We start from the raw sequence: 17,934 nt of genomic DNA on the forward strand, positions 1-17,934 counted from the left end.
TATGCTGCTATTTTACAAGAACAGCAGTGTTTAAAATCAAAATTGTAGCAATCTCTTCATCTATGTATGTTAAAATTTGTGAATTGCTGTGTGAAACTGAAAAGTCTAAAATCCCACATCTAATTTCAAGACTTGTTTCAGTGAACAAAAGCATAAATGTGAAATGGAACATTATTTTCTGCATGAGATTTAGGTTTTACGTGCTAAACAATATAATAAATCAAAGAAATTAAATGAGTAATTCTATGTACAGTTGCATAAGGCTACAACATAAAGTGATCCATCGATTTCCAGTCGTAGAAGACATTGATGCCAGTTTTCTCATGTAATGACTGAAATTGCATTCATTTCATTACGTGAGATGGAATGTTTTTGTAATATATGGTCTGTAATGCTGGGAGAATATAGCATTGTGACATGAAATGAAGTACCAACTTAATGTACTTAAACAGCAGAACAAAAGAAGGGGCTCAAAGTGAGCAGTCTGGATAAGTAGCATGAGGTAACGCTAAATGCTGAAGATCGTAGGATATGCAAGATCTGACTTATCCTTAATTGTTCATATCAAGAACTTAATATCTTCCTAATGCATCCATGCTTCACAAAGTGTTATTTTTTTGTGGGCCATGTGTAGATTCCATGGAAACAAGTTTCTGGTCTTGTTTTTCTTTAGTGTTTTGTTTGCAAGTTTGGTATAGCTGTCTCTGCCAGGGTGTTGTTTCCTACGCTGCTAGAAGAGCAGCATCATTTGTGCTTATGATATAAAAATTAATAGCATATTTTGACACATAATGTTTTTGTGTGTAACTTACAGATAAGGAACAACATACAGACTGACCCTGCAGGTGATTTTCTAGGGCTGAGATCCATCCATGTATAGGAATGTGAAATGCAGGTTCTTCATAGGAGGAATGAAAGTACAGCTAGTACAGTTGGGCTTATTAACTATTTAGGAGCATAAGTTAGCTCCTAAAGATTGCTCTGCATCTCAAGAAATATAAAACGAAGAGATTGTATTTGATTAATTTGTATTTTATTTTATTAATTTTCTTTTTAAATTTTAAGTGGATGAATTTATTGACTTGAAATTTCTGGTATTTAACCTGCATTTCTAAGTTTAGTGGCACACACTGAATTGTTATGTTATACAGTTGATTTAAGTCTTATTTATAACTTTCATTAAATAGGCAGACTGTGTATAAAACAGACCAGGACTGACTTTTTCAGCAGACTCTGTGAAGCTTTTATCAACATCTTTCTAGCTTTAATGGCTAACTAAATGAGATTAATGACAACACTTGTTAAAAGCTCATCACTCTCACCTTTTTATATAACGTGTTAATATCTTACAATTCATGTCATATACATACTGTTGGGCTTTGCAAAACCAGGGAGAGTTGTCAGTGCATTTCTAATATTTATAAAGGAAAAAGACAAAAAAGAAAGTCAATGTCCATATCCTTCTCTCTCTCTCAAAAAAAAGATAAACACATTAAAAAGTTAACAACAAGAAACTTCCAGGCCCTTACTGAACTCCACAGAAATACCTATTAATAAAATTCCAAGAATCAATTTTTAAGAGTGTTTTCCATACTTCTTAAATACTCTGTCAGACATGCCAGGGTAATTAATAAGATAAATTATATTCAGAAGAAAATAATTGACCTTGCCTGCTGGTTAGCTATGTTGGTTGAAATAGGTCAAAGTGGAGCTCAACGGTGTAGAAGACTCTGTTCTGCCAGCATCCTGATATCCTATACTTATGAGTCTCTTTGACCTTGTGGTAATGTGTAATATTTCAAAGCCCATTTTAAAAAATAAATTAATTAATTCTTAAGCTCTAGCTTGGCAATGTATTGCATAAGCATATGGTAGAATTTTTCTGAGCACTTCATCTCGTGAGCTGCACATTGAGTTTGCAGTGTTCTGTGATCCCCATGCACTGCCTGTCAGAGGAGTACCTCCATGTCCACAATCAGTTGACTAAACAACTAATACAAAACTAAAATAAAATTTAAAAATTATAAGGGAATCTATGATGGCAATTTTGTAGCTAAGGTGAAGTCGATGAGGAGGTGCTATGTCTATTGATGTATCTGTAAGTGGGATGTACTCTGTGGCTTTGATCCACAATCGGAGCTCAGAAAGTGCTCCTTGACAGTCAGTGTAAAAATGCTTTGAGACAACCTCTCTTCCTCTGCTCCTGAGATCTGCCATCACCGAGCTGTTGCCTGGTAGATGTCAGAGCCCCTTCTAGGTTGCTGGAAGTTCTGCTGGCCATGAAACTTCTTTGCAGAGTTATTAGAGGGTTTCCTATGAAGACATGTCACTGGCATGTTGTCTCTGGCTACGGGAATCGCACCGCCAAGAGATGTTAGGTTGATGAGTTTCTGTCTGATGCCGCAGTATGCTGCGGTGACCTTCCACTGACCTAGGACTGCATTGCACTGGTAAAAGCTGCACTGAGCCACCCAGCTGCAAAGCAAAATCACCTCTGCATGGTGCTGCTTTTGTAGGTTGAATAGAGTTTGGAGGTAGGATGTGTATTTGTTGTAAGCCTTATAAATGTGTATGGATGAAGTGTTAGAAGTGATTGATAACTGTTCATCCTGAACTTCTGTCGTTGTGTTGTAGAAAAGCTGAAAGTAAAAGGCACGCTTCAGTAAGGCATCGTTAGAGGACCAAATCAAGGAAGTGAAGGTAGCAATAGTGGTCCAGGCAAGACTGTTTTGTCCTTTCCTGATCAAAGTTTCTAAGAAAATTTGGAGGCAGAAATACAGAGTGAGAATCTCTGCTGCTTGAGTTGTGGTACACTTTGCAATTGCAGGTGTTTTGCCCGGACTGGGGGCCATAATTTGTATTTTGGAAATACTCATTTGAGGGGGGTCTGTCCAAAGCCAAATGAACAAATACCCTTTGGAGTATGATGGGATGCTCTGAAACCTCAGTGTAACTTGTTTTACTGAAAGCATACATTATTATTACAAGCAGGTATGATTTAGTTGTATGAATCTGTATCTTTAGCAGAATGGTTACTAAGCAGTAGCACAGGCAGGCTTCTCTAGAAGTGGGAAGACAGTACAGTGTTAACACAGTCACAGGCTGGGAAGTATTTTTTCTGAGCACTTGCCAATGGGCTGTGAGGATTTGTGATGTGGTTATCCAATGACAAAGTGTGGTTGCCCTCATTTTTTGCACTGTGGTCTTACTTGTCAGGTATGGTTGTCTAAAGGCATTTTTCTGTGTTTTCATTATTTTGGTTTTGGACTGTGAGCCAGTAACTCACCTTTTTCTCTATAGTTTAATCTTTTAAATATAGAGCAAATGTAAGAAGAGTCTGAGATCATCAGCTGATGCTTTGAGTCAAAACTGAAATAGTTTGATCATGTATTTCAATTTCAAATAGTATGATAATGTTTTACAGTATTGTAGGCTTTTTTTATGGTTTGAAAATCAGTATGCTGTTTTTTATCTCCATCAGTGGTCTGTCTTTAAGCCCTGCTCAGTTTTCAAATTGATGTGTTCATTCTTTGTTCCTTTTCAAACTGAAGTTACAAAGTAGCCCAGAGGAACTAGAAATTCTGTGTGTGTTAGCTGTGGTCTTTTTTTGGATCAGGTCGCGGAGTGTACTTTGATGTATATTTATTTATTGGTTTACCTTTACTGTAATAGCTAACTCCCATTTTGCAACTGGGTTGCTATAGAGTAAGGAGAATGACCTGCTGGCTTGTAGTGTCAGTTGCACATTTTGTTACTTGGTGCAGGATCTGATGATATCCTGAGTGTTTAAGTTGAAAGGCAGCAGTCAGATAAAGCAACTGTCTATGTGAGCAGGTCTATCACCATGTATATTGCTATAAAAAAGCAATATTTTTTTTATCGCTACTCCATTACATAGACTCAAAACAGTGTAAGAAGAGTGCATGTTGTAGGCTGATTAATCTGGTATTTATATATTCAGCGACAGAACTGCAGTTCTGATTTTTCTGTAAGCTAGCCTGATAATTCAGGCAGATCTGCTGTTGGTGGCAGAAATATTTTAGAAGAAGGTGAGGATTTGCTTCCATTGCTGCAAGTTTCAACATAGTACTCAACTTTTTAGAAAGCCTGAAACTGTTTGTGGGTAACGATACCTGCACTGCATTTTTCTGTTGTGCAAAAAAATCTTTAGGTTCAATGCTGATTAAGTTTGTCATGAAATACATGTCTGCAAATCAGGTTATCTTGATCTTTTTAAGTATTCATGCATCAGCTTCTGACTCAGTTCTTGCTGTGTATTCCAAATGGGCAACTGCCAAGTGAAGGTTTAACCTAACTAGTAACCTATATGAATAATACTTCTGAAATAGTTCTCTCCAGTTTCGCAAGCATTACCAAAGAGCTTGAAATTGTTCCCGTGTTTAGGAAACATATTTCAAAATACAGTAAAGCTTTTAAAATAGAGATCATCTGCCGAGAGATCCAGAATAGTGTACTTGATACGTGGTTCATGCAGTTTGTATTATTGTGTGTCATCTAAATTTAGCCTTCTCATCATATGAATGGCTGTTCACTGTTACATCAGTTAAATTCAGGAAGGCCAATCGTTATTGTTATTCATGTTGTTTCTTCATCAACTTATTCCTCAAGCTGATTTTATTTAGTGTCTGTTGACCCAGATTTTGGACCTGCCATATGCATAATTTTACATCCTTCACAAATGCCAGTCACATGGGTGCTTTGTTTCTTGCAGATTTTTTGGTGAAGCTAACAGCATATTCTGTACTCTATCTTTCTGTGTGCATTGCTGAACCATTGCTCTGAGACTTGGCAGTTTCCTCAATACAGATGTCTACCTGGGGAGCCTTAGCAGAATTGAATTAAATATAAGCCTGTTTCTGACCTGTAAGTGCTAGAGCGTTTGCACATACAAGGCTGAAATTACAGCAACTGCAGTTCAGCAAGTTTTGTCATGTTGCATTTTATGTATTATACTACTAAAACAAGCTCATAAAAATCTATGAGGATTGATATTTCTTAAATAATGCTTCTCAGATAATGCTAGGAATAGGATACTATTTCTATGGGTTGTAGTAAACTATTAAGTACTAACTTGTTCAAAAACATCAACCTAGCTTTGCATCAGCATCAAGTAATCGCATCAGATTTTATCTTACTGAAGGGCTTGCTATGGCTAGTTGTAAAATCTAGCTGTTGCCAGTCTTTCTGGCTATTATTTGGCGATGCTGGAAATGCTCAAACCTAATCCCTGTCACCACATGTTCGATTTAATGTTCAGCTTAAAGTGTGTTCAACAATGCGTCTCTTCCTCATCTTGTCAGTGCCTACTAAGGAATTACTTGTATGCCTGACAAACTGTTCTATGCAGGAAGGATTTAATGATCTCTCCTGGAGCCTGGCTGAAGCCCTTCCTGTACCTCAACCTTTGCCAGTAATACCAAACTAGCAGGGAGCTTAATCACTGACAGAGGTACTAAGAAGGAAAGAAGCAGGTTTTAGAGTGCATGAGCCTTGATGGAAGGATTTGGGGTTTGACAGAGGGGAATTAAAAGATGTCTTTGAACAGTTGTGCACTAGAGACCTGCAGAGAGGGCTGGGACCTTTTTTTTGTTTGTTTTGCCAGAGCATGAGAAAGGTGTTCAGCCCTAATACTGTGAGTTGGATTTCCACTGTCTTCAGAGGAAGTAATTTGCTTGCAAAACTGCAGTGTAACTTGCAATTCTCCTATGAAGCAGAGTAATACACAATTAATAATGCATATACTGTAGTATGTTTACCTAGGGGGATAATTTTGAGGCATTTCAACTTAAGAAAGAAGTGTTTAAACTTTCAAGTATTGTGTACTTCAATTTTAATATCCTCCGCTCTCCTTTCTGTTACAGACATTTAGATGTTTGTGTTGGTAGCAGCTTTCACTGGGACTTTCACAATTTGCCCACTTCCTTATGTGCAGAGTAACTTTGAAGGATCTCCACCCCACTGATTTCAGCGAGGCAATGTTTTATTTTGGGTTTTGGTTTTAGTTAATTTCAGCATAAAAGTAACATAGTTAATACTTTTTTATACTGTATGTTTGCTCTGTTTTGTTTCATAAACTTAGGAAACTCCTAATTAGGAAGACAATGCATGCTGCCGCCTCTTGAAATGCGGAGTTTCTGTGGGGTGCATGAACAGATATTCTCTCGGGCATGAACGGATTTTCTGCCGTGTAGTCTGTTTATTGAGCAGGTAGAGGACTGGAGTAAGGTAACAAAGACTAGTGGAAGTCAGTTGCTTCAACACTGTTGGCTGCTTCCTAGCAGGCAGAAACATTGTGAGTTAGTTTTGGTTGGGCTTTTGAATTAAAAACAGACTTTTTTAAAAAAATCTTTCATTTTCTTCAGTGATCCTGGAAGATGTGCATGTGCAAAGGATGAATAGTACAGACTGTTGATCTGTATGTATTATATAGCCTATGCAAGCTCACAGTGTTAACAAACGTTAACAATATGTTTGCAGAGGAATGTGACACATCAAATAATTATCTGGTTTGATCTGTGTTGTAATATAATACATTCTTAATCCAGCTGGTTTTGAAACTTTTTTGTTATTGGATATTTCATTTAATCTGGAACTTCTTGATTTCTAAAAGAATACATTTACATCTGTGTAGTGGTGTATTCAAAGCTTATTGAAATAAGCAACTTAGACATTTGTGTCCATTCTATTGTGTGTTCTATTTTGTATGTCTCGTGAAGGCTCTACTGAAACAATTGGTATGTATTTATCTTGAGGATTATGTCTAAAGTGCCGCAGATGAAGAAGACATATTAGCTATAGGTTGTACTAGATGGCAAAGTATTATTATGTGTAATAGTGTCCCATGACTGGGACATGTGTAACAGAAATCTGATCAAATCTTTAAAAAGAACTTCAGAAGCTCACAATTTCATTTATAGATGAATCCATTGCTCCTAAAATGGAACAATTTGTGTTATAGTCTGTGAAAATTAAGGGAAGATGAGAATATTGCTATATGGAGTTCAGTTTCTTATTTTATTTTCTATGAAATAACATAGGTTTCACTGTATTGTTTAGGTATATGAAACAAATGGTCAAACTCGATCTTTTGTTACATGGCAATAGCTAATACCAAAGTGAATGAAGCTGGCATTTTCTTTTTTTGCGGTTTTTTTCTTTAAATCTACTATTACAACACAAAATTTGATTAAAAAAAAAAAAAAAAGAGTAGCGCAGCACTTGTTTTTCAGTTTCTTGCTTCATACATCAGTAAGTCGCACAAAGGCTTAGCAGGAAGAGGCATCTCCTTGGTCAGCAGTGCAAAAACAGGAAGGAGGAAGTCTATTGCAAATCTGGGTTTGCTGATTATCAGTTCATGTTTCGCTGCAGAGGATGTCCATTAACAGCCATCAGCGTGATCCATTGCTTATCCAGCATGAACAATGACTGCTGTAGTGCTGCTACTACAGAATATGGGCCCTACTTATAGGAAGTAATGTTAACTAACAAACTGTACTCAGCCCTTTCCTGCTCATAGAAACAGGATACTATTAGTGAGAACAATTCACAGAAATTGCACATCCAGGAAAACCAGGCAAGCAAAGCATAACAGCTAAACTAAGATTAATAAAATCTTTTCTCTGATGAGGGCATAGCTTGAGTTCTACATTGTTCTGGCATGTAATACGATCTTTTAAATAGAGCGGTAAGATGTAATTATGAATAAGGATGGCAGAACTGGACCCTAGGTAGCCTGGCATAGAAAGGCTGCTTAGGTTTTAAGAAATGTGCTTATTACCATAACTCCAGTTGAATTACAGGAAACACCTGGATATTATTTTATAAAGCTTTTTAGGGTGTATGCAGCAACCTATATAAAATTACTCCATGGAAAAAACCTTACAAAGTTTGCAGTTTGTGTAAACAGAAAATATCTTTGTATATTGTAGGACAAAGGAAGTTTCTGCAGTGTTTCCTGTGAAAATGCAGTTTAAATGGAGTGTGTGATACAGTATCGTGCTTAGGAATGCCATGGTTATAGTCACAATGACAGGTCTGTTTTAAGGGCAGAATCTAATTTGCATGGTCAGTGTTTTGTGCTTGCATTGGTCCCACTGAACTTCATTGTGCAAATTTGAATTTTAAATATTATTTCATTTTATAACTTTTTTTAATATCTCTTTCCCACCACCCCCTACACCCAATCAAATCAGAAATGGAGGGAGAGGGCGAACATCTACCGGGCCACTTCTTACAGCATGTATATGGGAGCTAGTTGAAAGCATTTCTAGCCTCGGTACAAAATTGGCTTTGGTAGCAGGATATAAATTCTAAAAACATGATTTTCCACAAGCATAGTTCCTTCATTTTGAGAGTTGGTTTATTTGTGTGTGTGTTTTAAGTATTACTTTGAAAAATGGAATAAAAACTGTATGTCTAAGTTTCTTTATTTTGTGACTTTGTTTCATCAAAGTGATCAGTGAAATTTATTTCTGCGCCCCGCCCCCCTCCCCCCAATGCTGAATCTGAGGCTCTGCAAATGAATCTTTTTCTCTTGCATCCTTTGGAACTCAGAAGTTGCATGGTCAGGCTTACGTTCCGTGTCAAACTTATACAACTATTGTGCAGATATGTGTAATTCCCATCATCATCACAGCATTCATGGAGATGTAACTGATTGGCACTTACTAAGTGATTATCAGTATCGTGAAAGGAATGTATACAAAAAGTTTTTAATTGCTTCATATGTCTTGTGTAATCAGGAAATAAAAGATTTTGTGGCAATGTGGGCAGGGGTTGGGAACCTGCAATTCATCCTAGGAATGGGACAGAACAGGATGTGTTGGGGATGTGTGAAAATGGTGGAAGGGGGCAAGTCACTAGTGAGGAGCTACTTTGTCCGGTAAAGAGGTTGATATTTTTCTCTGTTTTCTGACATGGGTTTTTTTTTTACTATTTTTAAAATACATGATCTGTTTTAAGAGTCTTTGCTGCTGTTAGAACCTATTATTATAAATGATTAATAGGAAAAAAATTGTTCACTCTAAAACTTAACAGTAATGCTCCATAAGCTCGGAGATGTTTCTCCTGAATATGGGTTGCAATTAAAAATTGAATTGTTGCCCATTTATAAAAACAAACACACATACACAAAAGCAACCCCCAAAACCTTCAAGAAATAATAGAATTTTTTAAAACCCAAAAAAGGGTTGTTAAATATTATTTTTTTTGTTATCTAAGAGACCATTTTAGTAATGATTTTTAATTGCCAGTTATTTATCACCAACCAAGAATTCATATTATCTTCAGCATCATTATTTTCTTAGGAAAGTATGGAGCTTTTAATTTTAATAAAATAGGCTCTTCAAGTTTTTGCCTGAAGCCTGAGTACATGAGTAGTTCTGCTTACCTTTGAAAAATTACAGCTATTACCATAGATACAAGGGACAAAATTACTTCAGTTTTCATTTTCATTACTCTTGCAATTCGCTTTTCCATGCTAAACTCCCACCAAGTAGCTTACAGTGGAAATTGTGTTCAGGGTTCTGATTATTCTCATTTCCGAGTGGGAAGGTAACATAGATGTTGAAGACTGGAGATGAGGAGGGGAAAAACAAATTTGGGGTATTTACTGAACTCTCAAAAAGTATTTTTAGGCTCCTCTCCTTTTATACTTACTCGTCTATATGCACATCCTTTGGCTACCTTTCCAGTAGTCTGGTCAATGTATTAAATTAATTTTTGGGCTTTATGATTTTTTTTGGACTGTAACTTTTTATTTCCCTCCTTAGTGAAATGCAGATCCTTTCTTAATCCCATTTGCACTCAGGCATTTAATGTCGTGTATCCTGGTTGCGTGCCCAGAAAATATTTATATGAAATGATAGCAGAAATATATTTTTGAAGCAGTGCTGTAACTGTTTGTGAAGTTTGTGGCTTAGAGTGATAAAGCATATGTACAGAGTTGTCATCTCAGACGATTTGAGGATAATTGATTTTTTTTTAAATTACTATTTTGTGAAGGGTCAGGTTGAATTCATGGCAGGTTAGGTTTTATGATTCTTGGCTGAATTTTAGCTCTCTGGAGATTAGCCTTTTTGCTTACTCAGCAGCTGGTATTTTTGTGCATAGGATGGTGCCCTCTGGTGCTTTGATAGACTTTTACATGTAAACACAAAACTGTCAGTAAGACCTATTAAGTGCTTACTTTTCACATTGTGTTTCAGTTTTCAAAATAAAAAAATTAGTTGTTTTTTTTTTTTTTTTTTATGGTATAAAGTAACCTTGTTAGATTCTCTTCAATTAGAAAATGGTTGCATATCTGAAAATTCTCCTTCATTTTTTATTGAGATCTGAATTAAAATCTGTTTATGCTTGTCTTTCTCCCTTCAGCCCAGCTGGTAAGACAAGATCAAGGTAAAAATATTCCTATTACAATAAAACTAAGTTAGCAACTGAGACATCTTTCTGCTTTACGTTAAGCTGTTTCTGACTATTCCTACTTAATTTTTTTTTCCTCTTTCGAATACTTTCTGCACTATCTGGTATTTATCTAGAGTGGCATTAATATGACTCATACTGTCCAGTTGTTGGGGTGAGTCAGAAAAAAAAAAAGTCTCTGTCTATATACAGATTTCTGGGACATACAGACAAATAGCCTGCTACACATCACCAAAAAATCCTTCAGCTCTGCTTGTGCTTTTTATGGGTGCCCTGCTTGCCCCATTAATTAGGAATGAAAATAGTACCTGCCCTGTCACTGATTCACAGTACTGTTGTCTAACAAGTCACTCAAGTTAATGGTCTCTCTTTGTGCCAAAATCAAGTACAAACTTCTGTCTCCAACATCAGCAATTTTATCTTCTTCTTTTTTTTTTCTCTAATTGCCCCCCCACCCTACCCCGAAGACTCATCCTGCAGAAAAGCTTGCTTTTCAGAGTTTCATGGTGTGAATCAATCACTAGTAGTCTATAGGTTCCTATAGTTGTTTAGATCACAAGTTGAAAGCAATTGCAAGACAAACTGATCACTTTTTTCAGTTTGGCTCAGTTCAGGTCTGCACTGTATTTCAGACCACCAATGTCCACTTTAGGAGTTGGTAAAGCTGAAGAGGATCTTGGGGCTCTTCATTCAGACGTGTATAAGTGTAAACAAAAATAGAAAGAACTATATATTACACAAGTAAAATTTCTCTTGATAGCCTAGGCATGTTTGCCCCTTTTTATGACACTTCCCACTGATGTATGTGTAGCAACTGGAAGTGAGAGAGAGATTTTTAGGGTAGGTATAATTGCATGCAGTAGTCGTCATCTGAAGAAATGCATCTGGAAGGGTTACCACTTCCTTACTGTTTTCCCAGCAGAACTCTGTGTATGTGTGTGTGTATTGTAAATTCTGTTACTTTTGTCTTGTAATTTAAAAGAATTAGCTATAGGATGCTTTCAGGATTCCACCTCTCTCTCCACAGTATAATAATATTGGGGATTTGTCTGCCTGATAGTTTAACTCTGAAAAGTGTAGAATTGCTGTCAGGATTGCTTGCAGTGCCATAATCTGTTGAAATGTACACCTTCAGACAATTATTCAAAACTGGCAATTACTTTATTTAGATAAGTGTAAGTAATCTTTGAAATACATCTATGGAAAATGAGCTTCAGTATCAGAAATAAACCATACTGTACTATGTGTGATGTTCCGTAACGGGTAGATGGGGCATGCATGGCCTCAGTTTTGTTTGCAGTTTTGAAAGTAAGTTTAATTTCTGTCCATGGCCAGAGGTGGCATGGGTCTTCTGAATACACTTGCAAAAAGGCTAGTGCTTTAGGTCAGGCTGCCTTCTAAAGCCTCTGAAATAGCACGTGTATAGTGTCCTAAGAGTACAGCACCTTGAGGAAGTTAGTAAACTTAATTAATCATCTTACTTCTCACCTAGATCAGAGAGTTGTGATACAAACTGTGAATTTCTTTTAAATACTGTGATGATTTATTTCTTTAAAGGTAAGCAGTTCTGTCTCAGGAGTTTTTTCACGAGTGTGCTGAAGAGGGTTGATTTGTTACTGTTCCCACAAGATGGAGCTGTCTACATATGTAATTAATTTGAAATTTATACTACTGGTGCATCTTAAGGAGCTCTATCAGAATACTGTTTTAGATGACAGATCACCATTTTATTAGTATCCCTGCAGAAAACAATAGTTACTATTTTATGTGCTACGTTGTACTGTTTTAATAAGGTAGGGTAATTCTGTGGTTAAGGCAGTGTGTGGGGATGTGTGCAGTATTGATTTCTTCCCCCTCCAATGTTAAACATTTATTCTCTGTATGATTTTGAATTAAATATTGTGATAATACCCCTGAGAATTATCAATCAGTATTGCATAAATTATCATTAGACTGAAGTATAATTAGCTTTCATATTGAGAAAAAAATAGTAAATACTGATTTTTGTAACAGTGAGTCCTGTCTTGCCTATGCTATATCTTATGTGCTTCCAGAATTTCTGGCTGTGTTGTCTGGAATTGTTTGATAACATTTTAAAGAGAGATCTCCTGATCTTGAATTATTTTCCTTGGTATTTTAATAGCATGTTTGCCAGTGTTAGCAGATCTGAAATTGATAGAAAGGTATCAAGACAGCTATACTGAACTGCAGCTAGCGGATATGCCAAAATTGTCAGGCTATAATTAAGCGCAAAAAGATGTTGCATTGCTACCACCAAAGAAAGTTTGGTGGTACAAACTCAAGTATGGAGTTCCTCTTGTACCATCTTTTTACAGTCTTGTTCTCATTTTAGGTATATTTGGTCTACTGTGCTTTACTACTTTTTTCACTTATGGTTACGTTGCACAACTCCGTTATAAGTACACAGTGATAGATTGAAGTCTCTTGTCTTTGTGATAATGATACTTCTCTCTCACTTCCCTTTGAAAGCATTGGAAGGAGACCTAAACTTGGAGACTTCTCCCACCCTTAAATAAAAGGCTGAAGGAAGCAGTTATAAATTGAACTTTTCTTCTGGTTTTGCTTAGCATCCAATGCAGAATAGATGGTGAGTCCAGCCCATTCAGAGGCAGCTCATGCATGCCCAGTATCTGTGAAGGCAGTATCTGATGCCTCTGGTCCTCCTAATGTTTTTATTTGTTGCCAGGATCAGTACTCTGGAAACAGATGGGTGTCCCTCTGTCCACCTTGTAGTGGACTCTTACAGAGACAGAGCAGCACTTCTGTAACTGGCTTGTACTGTGTATTTTGGAACACTGCAACATCAGTTGTTGAACCTTTTTATCATCCCTTCCCCATTTCTTTACAGGTAACAGTGGTACGGTTTACACGCTTCCCCCTGTGCCTTCAGATGCAGAACATTAGGTTGCCTAATGAGAGCTCACTCAGTGCTGACTGTGTGTCTTGCACCTTTCTTTCTTCCCAGGCCAGTTTGCTGCTTTTCCATCCATCCAGCACCAGGTTTTGTGTGTAGGTGTATCCCACTGGCAGGTTTGGGTCACTCATGATCTTCCACCACAGCCCTGAGGTTTAAACCTCAGTCATCCTGGGCAGCCTTGAGGGGTCTTTTCCAGGCAGTCTGACAGGAACCTTTAGGAGGAAAAGCTGACTGTCACACATTTGCTCCTTCCAGGTGTTATTTCGAGCTGTGATGGTGGAAAGGGTGAGGGGTGTTTTTCCTTTTGTGAACTACTTCATGGGTAAACAATCTTAGATTTTTTTTTACCTGGTGCACTTTGGAGAAAAGAGCCTGCCTTTCAGTACCCTAGCCTTATTTTCCTATAAGTGAAAGGAGGATATTCTAGCAATATTTTATTGAATAGATTTTTCCCTGAGAAAATACCGATAGCAAGCAGGCAATCAGGAATTGGCTCGCTTCTTTTGGCGTGTAGGACAGCTTACTATCTTTCTCATTTCTCTGATTTGTTGCTTCTCTGAGTATTGTCAAAGGGAAAAAGAACTCAAAAAGGATGAAGAATCTAGTTACAAGAGCCCTTTCAATCTCTTCTATACCCTTTTCTTCCTTGGAAGGTCAAGTTCTTGTCAGACACTCAGCTATAGGCTTGTTGAACGGGTGCTGATGACCCCAGATCTTGGCAGAGCACAGCTGTTTGGTTAGAAAAGAGGATCTTGAAGAATATGGGAAGTCATACTTCTCTGAGAAGACTGGGAATGAAGTACTCTCTCTCCACTCAAGAGTTTTAGAGACTTTGACTCCCTGTTGCCCAAGTGTTGAACTTAAGACTGTACTTCTGCAAGCAACACTGAGAGCATTGGAAGTTAAGCTTCTTTCCCCTCCTACCCAACTTAAGATTTTTTTTTTATATATATATTTTTATTTTTTTAAAGCAGCTTCTCCTTACAGATTTCTGGAGAAAACTTTGTAATTATGAAAGGAAATTAGAGGCTAAAAAACCAAACAGGTTTTTGATCTCCTGACCTTATTGAACACTTGTAGTCTGCAGTACAGGCGTGTTTGTCTGTGTGACTATGTCATAGAATCATTTGGATTGGAAAAGACCTTTAACATCAAGTCCAACTGTTGACCCAGGACTGCCAAGTCCATCACTTAACCATGCCTCTAAGCATCGTATCTACGTGTTTGTTGAACGCTTCCAGGGATGGTGATTCCACCACCTCCCTGGGCAGCCTGTTCTTCACCACCCTTCCAGTGAAGAAATTTTTCCTCCTATCCAATCCAAACCTCCCCTGGTGCAGCTTGAGGCTGTTCCCTCTTGTCCTGTCGCTTGTTCCCTGGGGGCAGGGCCCGACCCCCCCTGCCTACAGCCCCTGTCAGGCAGCTGCAGGGAGCGATAAGCCCCCCCGAGCCGCCCCCTCCCCAGGCTGAACAGCCCCAGCCCCCTCGGCCACTGCTCGTGCCCCAGCCCCGCCCCAGCCCCTCAATGTCTGTCTTGTAGCGAGGGGCCCAAACTGAACACAGGGCTCGGGGTGCGGCCTCACCAGTGCCCAGTACAGTGGGCAATGGCTGCCCTGGCCCTGCTGGCCACGCTGTTTCTGATAACAGGCCAGCATGCTGTTGGCCTTGTATTGCCACTCATTCCATCTGAAAAGCTGCCTCAAAAATTACCTGTCTTTGCTGTTGTTGCTATGTCAAATTATTTGGAACTGCCTGTGCCTTACCTTTCTTGGGAGACTTCGTACCATTGTTCCTGGTACAGTTCTCTGTAATACCTCTTTTCTTGCTTCCTCTGCTAAAGTCTAAGGCTTGTAAATTGCCCTCTCTCTCCGTTGCTCACCCTCACACTTGAGCGTTTTTCCATGCAGCTTTCTGTGTGTGACACAGCTCAGCAAGCTACGCCCGTGATTTCTCCAGGAGTCATGTTTCCTGCTTGAGGTTTATAGGTGTACTATTCAAACAGTTAGTAAAATAAACCAAAAGACCTGATTTTAGCCATTCCTGAAAGTTAGGTCCTATAGAGGCAGCAGCTTTAGGCATGTGCGTGTCATGGTTTTGGTTTGGGTGATGTTCAGCCAGGCAGGCGGCAGCAGGGAGCAGTGGGATTGCCTTCTGCCAGGGGTCCAGCACAGTGCTCTGGTCATTCTGGCTGGAAGCACCTTACCCTGATTTAGTGAGATAACTCTGGTGTTAGGAATACCAGAAAAGCAAGTTTGTATGTTTGCACTTCTTTATATTTAGCAAAGAGTGGAATTTGATGGAAAAGTGATCCATGCTATTTGAGGTAGTCAGAGAAACCAATTCTTTTGTACCCATATTTGAGCATTAGGGCATAAATAACAGACCAGTGAGACTCAGGTCAACCATGATGTAACTGGTTAAGCACCTGGATTAATGCCATAAGGGCTGGGTTCAGTTCTCAGTTTTGCGCCATCTCTTTCTTTTAATGCTGATTTTGGTGGAGTGGATCACAAATGATGCCACTGTAACATCAAGTTTGTGTGCTTTTGTTTTTAAGAAGTAGATTTCAATAAAAATCCTTACGTACTGTTTTTAACTGGGGGAAAAAGTAAACTTTGATTTTCTTATTTGTATTTAAACAGGTCTGTGTATGATGACCAACCAAATGCACATCAGAGGTTTATGGAAAAACTAGATGCCTGCATACGTAACCATGACAGGGAGATAGAAAAGATGTGCAATTTTCACCATCAGGGCTTTGTGGATGCTATTACAGAACTTCTTAAAGTTAGGGCTGATGCAGAAAAATTAAAGGTAAGGAACTAGTTTTTCAGAGTTTCATGTATCATTGTCTTTGAATTTAAAAGAAGGATCTTGACTCTTCTACTGAAGACTAAGAGTTGAGTGATTATCCATACACTCTGATGTTTGCAACAGTTTTTTGAAAGTGGATTATTTATGATTTGTGATTGGAGCTGTGTTGCTTTATCCAGTAATTTACATTTACAAAGCTGAATATTTTATTATGTCTAATTCTGATTTTTTTTAAAATGTACGCTTTCAGAAAATGTTACCGAAATTATTTTCCCCTTTTTAAAGGCTTTCACATAAGGTAAAGAACAATAAATGGTAAACCCATTATTTCTTGCATAGGTCTTTTTCTAATCATGTGTTTATATGTCAGACCTTAGAAAATTCTAAAATCTTGATTAGAAAAATAAAAATACTAGAATTATGCATGAAAAATAAATTTTCTTAACCTTGTAATGAGTAGGAGAGTAGGTGGAATTAGTAGTTTTCATTAGAAATGAGAACTAAGTTTTACTTCCAAATCAGAATGCAGAATATTGAATTATGAGATCTGTCCCTTTTAGCTCTCTTTACACTTTTGAGAGCAAAATATGCACACCAGACAGAATGAGCATAGTTCATCAGAGGTTATGATTAGAAGAGCATTATATAAAGGATATTCAGATAACAAGAGACCAAATACAGCGTCAATGAGGTCATTGAGCATCTTTGTTCAGAAATTAATGAGATTTTTAATAAACTAGAATGTGCTTCCTTATTATGATGACCTAATGAGTCACTTACTATGTGGGAAAATCTGAGGTCGAGCTTTGCCTGCACCTGCAGCATTAAAATGTTGCTGTGGTTTGGAGATTTCCACGTTTGATGTTAATCAACCACCCAGTGTTTGCATTCAGCAAAGTATGAATGTTTAATTACCATAAAATGCAATCACCATTTCTTACAGACAATGAATGGCCCATAGAGCTCATTGAGGTTATCAAAAAGGGACCAGTGGTCAATTGGGTCAATGATTTGAATTGTTTGACAGACCTACAGAAACAAGGAAAGTTCAAAAATCCCAAGTAAATTTGAGAAGTTTGCCACAGAATCTGTTAGAAAGAACTGTCATAAGTAATTGAAGTTAACAAAAGCCCTTTGCGATCAAAAGTTCAAGTTCAAGCTGTAGAGTTAATTTGAATTTGCATTTCTTTGTTCTAAGTTTCTCATGAAGCATGATCTGATTACAAGGGTGAGCAGTCACATCAGGGCAATATATGCATATTTGTCTAACAAAGGTGAAATTATTTTTAAGGTCCAAGTTACTGATACCAACCGAAGGCTTCAGGATGCTGGGAAAGAGGTGAGAAAATGATGCTTCCTATATGGGCATTATGAGTATTTGTAGCAAATTAAATTTTTTTGCATAATCTAATTGTGAATTTCTTTCCTTTTTTTTTTTTTTTTTTTTTTTTTATTTAATCTCTAAGGTGATAGCCCAGACAGAGGAAATCATCCGATGTAGAGTTCAGCAACGGAATATTACAACAGTTGTGGAAAAACTACGGTTGTGTCTTCCAGGTGAGCGTGACCTATAGCTAAATATGATAGCAAATGAAAAAAGTAAGTCACAATAGCCAAAATGGAAAATAATTTTATTTTTTAAGTTGTGGTCCTGTAATATCCAGCTTAACAAAAAAAGTAATGGGTTTTACAAAGTTGTCAACATGTAGGTTCCATGTCTTTCACAGTATTTGACGTAGAGC

General features: G+C 37.7%; 1 protein-coding gene across 10 annotated transcripts in view; it reads left to right on the plus strand.

The window, feature by feature from the left end:
- The window catches only part of EXOC6 (exocyst complex component 6), a 96,018-nt gene that overhangs the window by 4,698 nt on the left and 73,386 nt on the right, over positions 1–17,934 (plus strand). For all 10 annotated transcript variants that reach the window (XM_056353062.1, XM_056353069.1, XM_056353063.1 and 7 more), the window contains exons 2-4: positions 16,021–16,192; positions 17,484–17,531; positions 17,659–17,749. In XM_056353062.1, coding sequence (XP_056209037.1) covers positions 16,021–16,192; positions 17,484–17,531; positions 17,659–17,749 — 311 coding nt within the window. The remainder of the gene's footprint in view (positions 1–16,020; positions 16,193–17,483; positions 17,532–17,658; positions 17,750–17,934) is intronic.

The sequence above is a fragment of the Falco biarmicus genome, chromosome 9 (assembly GCF_023638135.1).
Source record: "Falco biarmicus isolate bFalBia1 chromosome 9, bFalBia1.pri, whole genome shotgun sequence".
NCBI classification, from domain to species: Eukaryota; Metazoa; Chordata; class Aves; order Falconiformes; family Falconidae; genus Falco; species Falco biarmicus.